This window comes from Babylonia areolata, chromosome 22, assembly GCF_041734735.1.
Source record: "Babylonia areolata isolate BAREFJ2019XMU chromosome 22, ASM4173473v1, whole genome shotgun sequence".
NCBI lineage: Eukaryota > Metazoa > Mollusca > Gastropoda > Neogastropoda > Buccinidae > Babylonia > Babylonia areolata.
In genome coordinates this window covers 34,833,994-34,848,479 of record NC_134897.1, presented here as the reverse complement: position 1 = coordinate 34,848,479, position 14,486 = coordinate 34,833,994, and the positions used below count along the sequence as shown (strand labels likewise).

General features: G+C 40.7%; 1 protein-coding gene across 1 annotated transcript; it reads right to left on the bottom strand.

The window, feature by feature from the left end:
* Positions 1-2,811: 2,811 nt before the first annotated feature.
* On the bottom strand, positions 2,812-14,258 carry LOC143297234 (uncharacterized). Its single transcript, XM_076609472.1, has 4 exons — positions 13,886-14,258; positions 13,142-13,191; positions 7,945-8,162; positions 2,812-6,989 (listed from the first exon to the last, which is right to left on the bottom strand). Exons 1-4 carry the CDS (start codon positions 14,247-14,249, stop codon positions 6,605-6,607), a joined length of 1,017 nt encoding a protein of 338 aa, XP_076465587.1. The 5' UTR covers positions 14,250-14,258; the 3' UTR covers positions 2,812-6,604.
* Positions 14,259-14,486: the final 228 nt, after the last annotated feature.

Below are 14,486 nucleotides of genomic sequence, written 5' to 3'. Positions count from 1 at the left end.
TAAGCATCTTTTGATGAACATCTTAGCAAGCACTAAATTGAAACGAAACTGTCCCATTCAGAACTACCATATCCAGCTATTTATTCGACTCATCCACAGTTACTGAAAAAAAAATTCACACAATGGAAAGGTAATAAGTGTTCCGGAAAAGGTTAGCGTGAGCAAATTTCCAGAAATGGTTTTGTACTCCCTCTGTTTCTGATAAAACGTAAATTATGTTGAATATTTGACAAGCGGTCACAGTTGCAAAAACAGCAAAAGGTTTTGTAGCAACACTCACAATTGTTTAAGGCATAAAACCGCAAATCACATTATTAGATATGAATACAATTTCTCAAACAAACAAAAAAAATTCGAGTGTATTATGGGTAACTGAATCTCTAGGTCAAGGCTGCACAAGTCTGGACATCATAACTCCGTTAGATTTTGTCACCCTGGTTACAGAAACCAACAATAATGGAATATGGCATTTCTTCAATGTATGTCATCAAGGAAAAAGTATGGTCTGGGGCAGGGGGGGGGGGGGACAGAGATGGTGTGTGTGTGCGTGTGTGCGTGTGTGTGTGTGTGTGTGTGTGTGTGTGTGTGTGTGTGTGTGTGTGTGTGTGTGGAGAGAGAGAGAGAGAGAGAGAGAGAGCACTCTATATTTCTAAACCTTATCAAAGATAAGTCCGCGTCAGCTACACAATATATATATACATATACAGAGAGAGAGAGAGAGAGAGAGAGAGAGTCAGCGTATCTGAACCAAAAAAGAAACATCACAGTAAGATTTCCATTTCAGCAAATCTGTACAAAAACTTTTTTTTCCTTTCCTTCATTTCTGCTTTTTGTTTGTTTGCTTAGTCGGTGGGGTTTCTTTTTGTTGTTGTTGTTGTTGGGTTTTTTTGTTGTTTTTTGTTTTGGTTGTTTTTGTTTTGTTTGTTTGTTTGTTTGTTTGTTTGTTTGTTTGTTGTTGTTGTTGTTTTGCCATTTTCAAGGAAACGGGTATTATGTACCACACAAAACAGGAATTGTATTGTGGCAAAGAGCACAGTGACGATAGATTAATACAATATATATAGATATATATATATGTGTGTGTGTGTGTGTGTGTACACATACATACACATGTATATAGAGAGAGACATATAGATAGATATAGATATAAACATACAAACATACATATAAATAATATGATACATATATAACACACATGCAATCCTGAATGTATGTCATTACAACACTTTTGTACAAAGAGCATGTGGAAATTTCCAGTGCACGTCCAAAGATAGCGGGACAAAAGAATGATAACAATATAACACTTATCTTTTCTTTCGATCACACAGAACAAATTACATTCCCCCCAACGGTTATTCTGATCCACAAAGTGCTTCGAATAATGCAATATTATGATGTAAAAACCGCAGCCCATTCTAAATCGTTTGATCAAAATGTGATCATGAGCATTGCACTGGCGTCATCATCATCATTATCAACAGCATCATCATCATCATCACTCGCACCACCACTCCCATTATCATCAAAGGCAAAGATCGTTTTCATTCGCGCTTGCATTGACAACACCGCTGCCAACATCATCACCGTCATTATCGTAAAACACGCTTCACTGTGTATCAAAATACAACTTCAAACGGTAGCGGAGATGAGAGGATCCCGTGGAATCTGAGCAAAAGGAAAAGGGTTTGTTTTTTTGTTTTTTAAGCAGATAAACAAAAGCATTAACTTACAATACAACAAGAACAACAACAATAATATATTCATCATAGCTTCCACTAAAGGCCGCGATCCTTTACACGACAGTGTCGCAAGACTGGAATTGAATTTATTCTGCTCATCAACCAACAACGGCACGCTTCCATGGAAATCAACAACCATCGCCCGATACTGCGTATGTCTATATATTTGTTGTTTATAGATTTCTTCCTTTTAAATAACGGTGAATCTTTCGAACACACGGCAGTCGGCTTTTTTTTTAGCTGTATCGGAGACTCCCATATTTGTGTGGGGGGGGGGGGGGGGGGGACTACTGTTTCCAAGCGACGAGAAAGAATACACAGCCTCAAAATAACAGCAACGCAAGTATGGTTTGAAAGCAAGTATGGTTTGAAAGCAAGTATGGTTTCAAAAGGGAAATTAACAAATAATGAGGCCAGGAGATGAAATGATTAACAAATAATAAAGAGCGGTGGGGAAGTGTCTGGGTTTGTTCCAATGTACCTTTTGTTTACCTGTGTGAGAGCTGAATCGGTAGCGTAAGCAGCACGGACTTGAAGTTGTGTACCTTGTGAATGGAGAGAGTTTACCACTCTTTGCAATTTGTAATTATGGTTTCAAACTTACTGAACGTCCGACATTGCTTTGCGTTGTGCACACGTTTAGCGATGGGGCCGCATCACACACTGACATCGGTCATTAATTTTATTCTGTCAGCACTGCCGGACGGCTGTATCTGATAAAGGATCGGGGCCTTAACTTTACTGAAGTACAATAATGGTTTCTTGCGTACACACTTAACTGTGTTTCGGTACACTCTTGAACGAGCATGTTCTTAATGGAGAACCCTATATCTACTCTATGATGTCCACATCACATACATTGAAAACTGGAAGTAAAGGAATATAGATGGAATAGAAGTGTCTGTCAGAGTGCGTCACGCGTTCGTGGCAAGCGGGCACAAAACAGGGAAGCACAACACATCGTTTAGTTTCGATATAATATACAGTAACTGATATGTACATTAGCAATGTTAGGTTCTCTCTCTCTCTCTCTCTCTCTCTCTCTCTCTCTCTCTCTCTCTCTCTCTATCTATCTATCTATCTATCTCTCTCTCTCTCTCTCTCTCTCTCTCTCTCTCTCTCTCTCTCTCCCTCCCCTACCATCCTTCCTCCACTATCTTTTTTCTGTCTTCCGCATCTATTGAGAATTAATACATACCGTTATCTATTGAATAATTATGTATCATTAGCTCAATGTTGTAGAATTTCAATCCTTTTGATTACTTCTGGAGGAAATATTCAGCATGTCGGCAGCAGAAACGTTCATTTGAGTCACTGTTGATTTTTTTTCTTTTAAATTCTATTTTCAAAGTACACTGTTACGAAATAGGTCTTCGAACTAACAAACAATGAACCTGGCACGCTATATTTTCTCTCATCTTTGTGAACGGGCAGCATATTGATAAACTGCAACAAACTGCACGACCTAGCACTAAACACATTTTGGTAATCATAAAATGATCGCAGCACAAACCAATATGCCTGTGAAATCATGATCATGCACAGTCAAGGTATGTTTTCTCGAATCAAGCTTGGAATCTTTGGCGAAGTTCTTCTGCGCACATGCACAGAGACGTGGCCATAATTGTCTGCACCAGAGGGAACTTTACCGCGTAAAGATACAACTAAAATTCGAACAATATTCGCTGGTTTACTCATAGTCCCTTGCAAAAAGAACTGGTATGACCAAACACGTGCAGTCTGAGGCTAAAACGTATTCAAACAGTGAAGTAGATTAGGTAAACAAACATAATAAAACGCCAACAAAAAAAAATTCAAAAAAATTTGTAGGTGCATGTTCACCAAAGTGGAGACGGAACTTTCTTTTATTAAACGAAAACCAATTCTTACATATTTTTTCGGTCTTGATTGTTGAAGAACGTGTACATACATTGAATTGTGCACATAACAGTATAACAATGTAAGCCAGTTCAGTTTAACACAGACAACATAATTACATATTATTAGCGTTGGCATATATGGCACACAATGAAATCCCGTTTACTAATCAACAAAGCAATCACGTTGTGATACCGATATTCGCAACACAAACATGCTGGCTTTCTGTTTCAGTGTCAAACTTCAATCAATTCGCATTTTCTTTCTTGATATGAGTAGTTACATTACAGTGCCTATATACACAACATAAATCCTGCTGGCTTTCTGTGTCTAGATCAAACTACAATCAATACGCGTTTTCATTTTATACCATAGGCCTACTACTAAACTGTAATTATTCCAGTGATAAATCTACCGTGATCTGGTGCAGTCGCATTGTAAAGACATGTAAGTTTGATAACCTGTCAATGTTCATAAGAATTCTGGATGTGAAAATAACACTGCTTAGCTAAGTATTACACAACTAGATACCAAGCTGTACAGCAGTTTCAATTGAAAATAACCTGTTGCAAGTATTATTCAAAGTAATAATAACGTATTGTTTAAAGTAATAATAATGTATTATCTGAAGTATAAAAAAAAAACACACAGAGCAAAGATAACAATGTAAAAATCTCATCAAGAAAGCAAGAAAGAACACAAAGTCAGATATTTGGGCAAGCAGTGCGGAAATCCAAAGGCACGAGTTATTAAACGTAATCTTTTAATATAAAAAAATAATACAAATCTCTTCTAATATACCAGTTCATACGAAAACAAACCAAAAAAACCACAACAACGACACTGCATATCTGTACAAAGGAACGCTGTACAAAGAAACGTTTCTATAGCAACGCTCACATTTTCGCTTTTGCACTTCAAAGTATTAAAAATAAAAAGAATAATAATAATAAAAGAAAAGAAAAAAAGAAATATTAATAATGATAATACTAATAATAACAAAATGAACTTACATTTTCTTCTCTCTTTTTGTTAAAAAAAAAATAATAAGAGGAAGAATGATAATAATAATAATAATAATGATGGACTCACATTTTCTTCTCTCTTTTTTGTTTCTGTCCATTTCATAAGTAAAACACAGTATTCACAATGATGTCCGGGACAATCATTGGTGGTGTGTGAGTTCTTTTTTTCATGCGCTAAGAAACACGCTGCACACCGGGACACACCGGGTACACCGTGTCATCATCTGAAACACTGTGCCATCCTCCTGACCCACACACACCACTCACGATGATGCTGCTGTGGTGATGGGGAAACCAGTATCAGTATCAGTAGCTCAAGGAGGCGTCACTGCGTTCGGGCTACACCACATCTGCCAAGCAGATGCCTGATCAGCAGCGTAACCCAGCACGCTTAGTCAGGCCTTGAGAAAAAAAGATTTTTTTTTTTAATAAACAAAATAAAATAAATATAAATAAATTAATTAAATAAATAATTATAAAAATATAATAATAAAAAATATAAAATGAAAAACGGGGATAGGAGGTGAGAAACAAACAAACAATTCCGTTCCATGCATGAATTCTTCTTCTTCGTCTTCGTCTTCTTCTTCGTTCGTGGGCTGCAACTCCCACGTTCACTCGTATGTACACAAGTGGGCTTTTACGTGTATGACCGTTTTTACTCCCCCGCCATGTAGGCAGGCATACTCCGTTTTCGGGGTGCATGCGTAAATTGAACCCGGCCAGGACTCTCGCTCCCTGGCCAAGGGTTCTTCTACCCGCTGGGCCACCGCTGCTCTTGTCTTGATCCTACTGTCGTGTCCTTGCCGACCACGTCTTCAGACCTGGAAGCGAAACAGTGTGAAAGGAAACACGTGAAGGCAAATGCTCCAGTCAGTGTGCAGATCACACCCAGCTGACCATCTGGTTAAAATGCCAAGACGACCAAACAAATAGAAAAAGAGAAAGAAAATCAAACATTAAAAACTCGAGCATGTGAAAATCTTGAAGTGACAATAGTCATGATAATAATAATACTATTGATACTGATAACAATGCTACTACTACTACTGATAATGATAATAATGATAATTATAAACAATAATAGAACAGGTTAAAAACAAACCTAAAATCAATTAACCTACATTCAAATGAAAAGAAAAGTGTGTGTGTGTGTGTAAGTGATTTTCTTGTATTTCTTATAGTTCACTGTTGTAATCTGTACGGTATCTTCTACCTATCCTGATTTCTCTCTGTAATTGGGATAACGAGGTGATTCCGATTCTGATTCTGATTTTTTTTCCCCTATCTTCCAGGAGCTGATACATTGCCTTATTACGTGGGACATCGTTGGATCAGGTTGTCGGGTAGCCATCAGTGAAGCGCGTCTGCTCCAGGTGTCAGTTTCATTTCACCGGTCAGAACGAACAATGATTGGATCGCCTCGCCGCCAATCAGATACCATGGCCTGGGTTTTCTCCGCTTTGTTTTATACGGTAAGAGGATATGTAACCTGTCTTCTTCTTCTTCGTTCGTGGGCTGCAACTCCCACGTTCACTCGTATGTACATGAGTTGGCTTTTACGTGTACGACCGTTTTTACTCCTTTTTCGGGGGTATGTAACGTGTATGAAGTATGAAAGTCCTGATCTTGCTTAGTTGAAGGACAAAGCATAATTGTGGTTCAGATGATGGAGAGAAAAAAAAAGAGAAATAGAAAACTATTATGTTGTAGTGTATTGGCATATCATTGTGTGACATGAACTGCCAACCCCCCCCCCCCCCCCAACCACCACACACACACACATACACGCGCACGCAAGCTACACTTGAACGTACACGCATATACATCTCAAGTGCGTGAACCCTCGGGAATACTTCGTTAGTGTTTGATAACGTGTTCGTGTTACTGTTAATGTTGAAGTTCACAGTTCACAGTGTAACAATTCGCAGTGTGTCTCTCGTAACCATTCCACACGTACATCTACATCTTTTGTTGACGCTGTTGCTGTTGCTGCTGCTGTTGTTCTTCTTCTTGTTGACGTTGCTGTTGTTGTTGTTGACGTTGCTGCTGCTGTTGTTGTTCTTCTTCTTGTTGACGTTGCTGCTGCTGTTGTTGTTCTTCTTCTTGTTGACGTTGCTGCTGCTGTTGTTGTTGTTGTTGTTGTTGTTGACGTTGCTGTTGTTGTTGTTGATGTTGCTGCTGCTGTTGTTGTTGTTGTTGTTGTTGACGATCCTGCTGCTGTTGTTGTCGTTGTTGTTGCTGCTGCTGTTGTTGTTGTTGTTGACGTTCCTTCTGCTGTTGCTTCTGCTGCTGTTGCTGCTGTTGTGGGTTTTTCTTCTGCTGTTGTTGTTCCTGCTTCCCGTCTCTGGGGAAAAAAACGACGAAACAGACTTTGAAGCATTGCTCAGCATTAAACATTGCTCAACAATTAAAAAACAAAACAAACAAAAAACCCACATAAAAGGAACCCATAGAACCCACTGTGGAAGTCTCAGATGACTAAATACAAATGACACAGGGTTTTGGAGGAGGTTGTATTTTTTCATTCTTGTTGAATAATAATTCTTTTTAAAATAATTTATAATAATAACAATAATAATGATAATGTATATTAAAATAGCGCCCTTTGTCTCCACAGAGCTCAGAGCGATTTACATGAAAGAAAAAATTACAAATTACATAAATCATTCACGACCACTCTTTCTCAACACCCCACCCCACCCCACACCTCACTCTCCATTTCCCACTCTTCATACATCCCAAAGTAAGCCGACACGGATGGTGTTGGGGAAAAAAGAGGAAACTAAGAGTGCTTATAGATGAGTTTTAAGTGAAGAGCGCAAAGCAGAAATGGAATCAGATTGCAGGGAGTGTAGACACTGATAAGGTCAGAAAGATAGGCGGGTCCTGCAGAGTGGAAAGCAGAACAGGAGAGACACGCGCAATTTTGTACTTCATTCTCGCTTCAATGGGGAGCCAGTGCAGTGTGCGGAGGTGGGAAGAAATATGATTTGTACGTGGGACTCAGAGTCAGACGGGCATGATGTTCTTTTGATAATATTAATAATAATAATAATAATAATGATGATGATGATGATGATGATGATGATAAGAAGAAGAAAAACAACAACAACAACAACAACATATACAACATATACAACAATAATAACAATAATGGAAACTGACGCTCACACCTCCTGGACCTCGAGGGACCTCGTGGCATTTTGCCTTTTCTTTTTTTCTTTTTTTTCTCTTTTTAAATGCTTTATACACTACTAATTAAGAGAAGCGGTAACTAGCTGTACTGTAGTGAACCCTACCCGGCCTCCCGGAGCTGGTTCGGATCCCGGGGACTGACGACAGCAGTGGTGGGCAGGGGGCCAGTGTAGCCTGGCCCCATCAGGTCAAAGGCCGACAGAGTTCTGGGAGGGTTACAGCAGGTACACAGCAGTGTGGGCTGGCTGGGCATCGCCATTGCTCCCTGGTTTCCCCAGGCCGTTGCTCCTCCTCCTCCTCCTCCTCCTCCTCCTCCCCAAGCCTGTACATTCAAAGTAAGTGGGGAGGGTGAGGGGGTTGTCGTTGTTTGTTGTTGTTGTTGTTGTTTTGGGGGGGGGTTGTTTTTTTATGGTTTTTTTTTTTGTTTTTTGTTTTTTTTTGGGGGGGGTTGTTTTTTGTTGTTGTTGTTTTTTGGGGGGGGTTGGTTGTTTGTTTTTTCGTTATCATTTACCTCAGGATATGTCCATTGCTCCTTTATCTCTCTCGCCAAGTCTGTACAGCCATAAAACGTTTTTTTTTTCAATTGTTTGTTGCTGTTTTTCTCAGAATATAGCCATTGCTCCTCCTTCTCCCTCTCCAAGCCTGTACATTCAAAACATATTCTTTTTGTTCGTTGCTATGTTTACCTCAGGGTATAACCATTGCTCCTCCTTCTCCCTCTCCAAGCCTGTACATTCAAAACATATTCTTTTTGTTCGTTGCTATGTTTACATCAGGGTATAACTATTGCTCCTTCTTCTCCCTCTCCAAGCCTGTACATTCAAAAAATATTCTTTTTGTTCGTTGCTATGTTTACCTCAGGGTATAACTATTGCTCCTTCTTCTCCCTCTCCAAGCCTGTACATTTAAAAAAAAAATTGGTTGTTGCTACATATACCTCAGGGCATGACTGTTTTTGTCTGTTTTTTGTTGTTGTCTACCTATGGGTTTGGCCGTTGCTCCTTCGTCTCTCTCGCCAAGCATGTACAATCAAAATCAGAGTTTTGTTTGTTTGTTTTTATCCCAGGGATGGTGGTCTTGTTGTAGATTGTTGCTTCCAAGTTCTAATGATATGAAACTGAAATCTTCAATTGATTAACCATGTTCAGGGGCCCGTTTGTCTCTTTTGTGTCTTATTTTTGGGCGGTAGGGAAAATTGAATGTTTATTTTTCACATCCATGACGCTATGTACGCTGTCAAATTACCAACATCTTTTTCCATGTGGGGTGAGACTGTCGGTATCTATAAAAAGAAATTCAAAAGACATCTGGAGTTCATTGGACAGATTCGGTATCTCCCCCAGACCAGATTTGACACGGTCGATAACGAACGTTTGTTCCTAACGAAAACAGCTGCAAATGACACCTGAAGTGCCTTGATTAGGTTCAGTATATCCCCCAGATCAGGTACGAAATGTTCGACTGTTAACAGTTGTACAAAAACGGGAAGAAGCGTGTCGTTTGTTGCGTTTTGTGCCACCAGTAAAGCCGTCAAAAGTTCTGTGGGAGTGAGGGTTTTGACTGATCACACACGCATGCAAGCCCGCACGCGCTCGCGCGTACACACACACACACTCTCTCTCTCACACACTTTTTCTCTCTCTCACAACACACCACACCACACACACACACACACACACACTCTCTCTCTCTCTCTCTCTCTCTCTCTCTCTCTCTCACAACACATCACACCACACCACACCACACCACACACACACACTCTCTCTCCCTCTCTCTCTCTCTCACACACACAACACACCACACCACACCACACCACACCACACCACACACACACACACACACACACACACTTTCGCGAACAAACGAGTACGCTTTTCAATATCTGCTCAAACGTACATGGCGATTTCGGCCCAAATGCATCGATTCTTATCAGTTCCATAATAACAACACGAATATGAAGTGTGTGTTTGTTTGTTCGCTTAGTATAACCATACTTCAATGCAAGCTCGTACACGTAAATCAAGCGGGCAAAGAAAATGAAGCAATTCTTCGCGTCCCACACCTCAGCCTCAGTGATCATAAGATATATATGCTCGGAAATCGTATTTCGTTCCAGTTTTAGATCACTCTGCTTCTTGGGTGCTTTATGTTTTCAATTTCCACGAGTTAAATTGCATATTGATCCGGTCATACCACCACTAAGCTGCTTGCCCCCACATGTTGATCGAAAGGAGTTTCAGAAACTTAAGAAGAAAATAAATCGATATGGATTTGGTTTTGCGATTTAGAAGAAGAAAAAAAAATCGTATCAGGATTATCAGGAAAACAATCTGTTTTGAATAGCTTTTAATAATATCATTAACGCTTTCTGAATGTTTTACGAGGTTATCAGTAACATTTAGTTGTTGTTGTTGTTGTTGTTAATGGCTTCAATAATATTGTTCACACTTTCTGGACGTTTTACGGGATTATCAAGAACATTTGTTTTGTTTTTCTTATAGCTTCAGTAATATCATTCACGATTTCTGGATGTTTACCTGAAGAACTCGTTCCTTAGCATATTGCCTCGGGCTTCATTGTTGCGATTAACAATGTTGTATTTCACTTTTCAATCATACAATTCTTTGGAAATTTGCGCTTGCGGCATTCTGTCAAGATATTCTCTATTTTCGTTTTCTTTTCTTTTTCTTTTTCTTTTTTTTTCTTTTTTTTTTTTTCTTCTTCTTCTTCGTCTTCTTAATACAGAACCATCAACTGTTCAAGTTTAGAGCTGAAAGCCATTTTCGACAAACAAACAAAAAATAATTCTTGAGCTTTAAACCACCGTGTGCCTTCCTGTTAATAAACCCTTGGCAAATCTTATCAAAATATCTTGGATGGGCAGTTCGGACAATATGACTTCTTTTTTTTTCTTCTTTTTTTTTTTAACCGCCGTTGCCATCTCCTCATTCCCACCTCGCGGCAATGTCACAATGTCAACGATAACTGACAACAATAGAAGAAGAGAAATGATAGCAGCAACAATCACTGACAATACATTCGTGGTATTTTTTTCCCAGGTTTATTTGTTGCTGTTGTTGTTGTCTGTTGTTGTTTTGTTTTGTTTTGTTTTTTGTTTTGTTGTTTTTTTTGTTGGTGGTGTTGGTGGTGGTGTTGGTGTGTGTGTGTGTGTGTGTGTGTGTGTGTGTGTGTGTGTGTGTGTGTGTGTGTGTGTGTGTGTGTGTGTGTGTTTCTAAGCAGATAAAAAGCACAAAACAAACAACCCAGAATATAAGAATACATTCTAGCTATTTAATAAGGAATAAAGTTGGTGGTGGGTTTTTTTCTTAGTCGTGTTCAGGCGCTAGAAAATGAATAAATGCCCACCCCCCACCCCATACCAAAAATAATCCAATTTCCCCAACGAAACCCATCACGGCACCTAACACACACACACACACACACACACACACACACACACACACACACACCCATCACCTCTTTTACGCAAACTATGGAAAGTTTTGTGTTTTCCCGGTGATCGAACTACAACCTTTTTTTTTTCTTTCTTTTTTTCTTTCTTTCTTTCTTTCTTTTTTTCTTTCTTTCTTTCTTTCTTTTTTTTCTTTTTTTTTTTCCTTTTTATTCCGTCTTGGGTCGGAATTACTCCTTTTCTTCACACCAATCGCTGTCCATTTCCAGTCCGCTACCACCCGAATCCCTCGAGCCCCAATACACCCCCACCACCCACTCCCACCTCTGACGGGTGCGCGCGCGCATGTGTGTGTGTGTGTGTGTGTGTGTTTCTGTGTGTGTTTCTGTGCGTGTGTGTTTCTGTGGTTTCGATCACGCATGGTCCGGATATTTCCGCCATTCAGCACCTGTCCCGTTTTCTGTCCAGCACCTCCCATTTCTAGCAACTGTCTCCCGATTCATGTCTAACATCTCCCGTATTCTGTCCAACATCTCCCGTATTCTGTCCAACATCTCCCGTATTCTGTCCAAGATCTACAGTTTTCTGTAAAATATCTGCCGCTTTCTGTCCAATATATCCCCTTTGCTGTCCAAGACCTACAGCTTTCTGTCCACTATCTCCCGTATTCTGTCCAATATATCCCCTTTTCTGTCCAACATCTACAGTTTTCTGTCCAACATATCCCGTTTTCTGTCCAACATCTACAGTTTTCTGTCCAACATATCCCGTTTTCTGTCCAACATCAACAGTTTTCTGTCCAATATCTCCCGCAAACTGTCCAATATCTCCCGTATTCTGTTCAACATATCCCCTTTCCTGTCCAACATTTAGTTTTTTGTCCAATATCTCCCGCAATCTGTCCAACATATCCCATGTTCTGTCCAACATCTACAGTTTTCTGTCCAATATCTACAGTTTTCTGTCCAATATCTCCCGAAATCTGTCCAATATCTCCCGTTTTCTGTACAACATCTACAGTTTTCTGTCCAACATCTCCCACAATCTGTCCAATATCTCCCGTTTTCTGTCCAATATCTCCTGCAAACTGTCCAATATCTCCCCTATTCTGTCCAACATATCCCATTTTCTGTCCAACACCTACAGTTTCCTGTAAAATATCTCCCGTTTTCTGTCCAAGACCTAAAGTTTTCTGTCCAACATCTCCCGTTTTCTGTCCAACATCTCCCGCAATCTGTCCAATACCTCCCGTTTTCTGTCCAACGTCTACAGTTTTCTGTCCAACATATCCCGTTTTCTGTCCAACACCTATAGTTTTTTGTCCATCTCCCGTATTCTGTCCAACATTTTCCGTTTTCTAATTTCTCTTCTTTTTTATTTCTTTTCTAACATCCTTTTTCTAAGATCTCCCATTGTCTGCCCATCATCTCCAGTCCAGGTACTGGACAACGTGACCAACAGTGCGCAAGCCAATGATATGTCGTTGAACTCCTCTTTACTTCATTGACAGAAACAGGAAGGCTGTAACATCAGTTCATAGCAGATGTGTTGTTGTTAGTCATTTGGAAGTATTTGAAGAATGGAATCTGATGCACACTGAGACAGTGCCAGAATGGTATCTGCATTTTTATGATTACGGTTATTGTTATTGTTGAAGGTGGTGGTGGTGGTATATCAAAAGAATAGGTCACTACCACAACCGTTAATACCACCGTCTCTATCATCTCAAATTTTTTGATTGATCAAGCCTTTTTGTTGTTGTGTTTCAGCAGATTTTGTATAGCGTATATGGATCTGTCCGCACACCCTAACACCTCCTTGAAACTGAAACGTAAACGAATGTTAGAAACACAAAAATCATTGAAACCAAAATTAATACAGACACTCACCTGGGCACCAGGCGTCAAGAATGATGTGTTGCCTTGCTCACCTCCTAAACCTGTGAACGAATGCATTGGAATTTTATTTATGAGAGAATGGGGGGGAGGGGGGTTTTTATGCTCAAGGTTATTAAATGATTTTACGATAATTGACGTTTTTTCTGGAAAAAATAATTACAAACACAGCCATACACACGCAGGTACGCACTCACACACACACACACGCGCGCGCGCGCGCGCGCGCGAGTGTGTGTGTGAACAATATCAAAACCGGTTTAGTAATTCTGAACTAAACTGGTTCAGAAAACGTGAGCGAAAAGAAATCAGATTAATCACCTTCGCCATCTCCGGACATGGTTATATAAGTTTAATGGATGTTCTTTCTTTCAAACACTTAATATCACCAATACTTCATTCCTTATTGATGGCAACAAGTATAGTACTGAACACCCCACTTTAGTCACAATTTTAATATGAAGACGACATAATTATACCATCATCCAGGTGCGCTATATTTAGTGAAACGTAATGTTCTTTCAGCATTTAACATCGTGACTCGGTACTCATCTCACTGGTGACCAGTACAGTCCTATCTTCAGTCAACTGCTGAAGAAGATGCCCAAGCTCTAGCAGGGGCATACCGGTATGCATGTAAACGTTCGTTCAGGGCGGGGGATGAGTGGGGAGGGGGGGGGGGGGCTGATCATCAACAAACAAGAGACACTGGCAACAAGTGCAGTGCCAAAGACTAACCTGCATAAAACGGCGGATAGAACTGCTGAGACCCCTGGAACCGTGCTGCCTGGTTCAAGCTGGACGCTTGCTGAAGGATCTCCTCCATCTGGGCCTGGATTCTCTCCGATCGTTCCTTGGCTTCTCGCTGCAGCTCTTCGGTCCGTCTCCGCAGCTCTTCCGCGGACTGCAATCCTGCCTGCCAAGAGGTCTGGTAGAAACTCTCTAGACTTCCCTGCATTCCTGCAGTTCCCTGTGTCCCTGACGTTCCCCGGATCCCCGGAGTTCCCTGTGTCCCTGAAGTTCCTCGGATCCCCGGAGTTCCCTGGATCCCTGAAGTTCCCCGGATCCCCGGAGTTCCCTGGATCCCCGGAGTTCCCGGCATCCTTGGAGTTCCCTGTGTCTCTGAAGTTCCCTGGATCCCCGGAGTTCCCTGGATCCCCGGAGTTCCCTGCATCCTTGGAGTTCCCTGTGTCTCTGAAGTTCCCTGGATCCCCGGAGTTCCCTGGATCCCCGGAGTTCCCTGCATCCTTGGAGTTCCCTGTGTCTCTGAAGTTCCCTGGATCCCCGGAGTTCCCTGGATCCCCGGAGTTCCCCGGATCCCCGGAGTTCCCTGTGTCTC

What these genes read in the sequence shown, in the direction of transcription:
- LOC143297234 (XM_076609472.1), bottom strand. Translation starts at nt 14,249, where the DNA reads ATGCCGGGAACTCCGGGGATCCAGGGAACTCCGGGGATCCGGGGAACT. An exon ending in CTATCCGCCGTTTTATGCAG is followed by an intron (nt 13,192 to 13,885) that starts GTTAGTCTTTGG and finishes ATTCGTTCACAG; the next exon opens with GTTTAGGAGGTGAGCAAGGC. An exon ending in AACCAGCTCCGGGAGGCCGG is followed by an intron (nt 6,990 to 7,944) that starts GTAGGGTTCACT and finishes TTTTTTCCCCAG; the next exon opens with AGACGGGAAGCAGGAACAAC.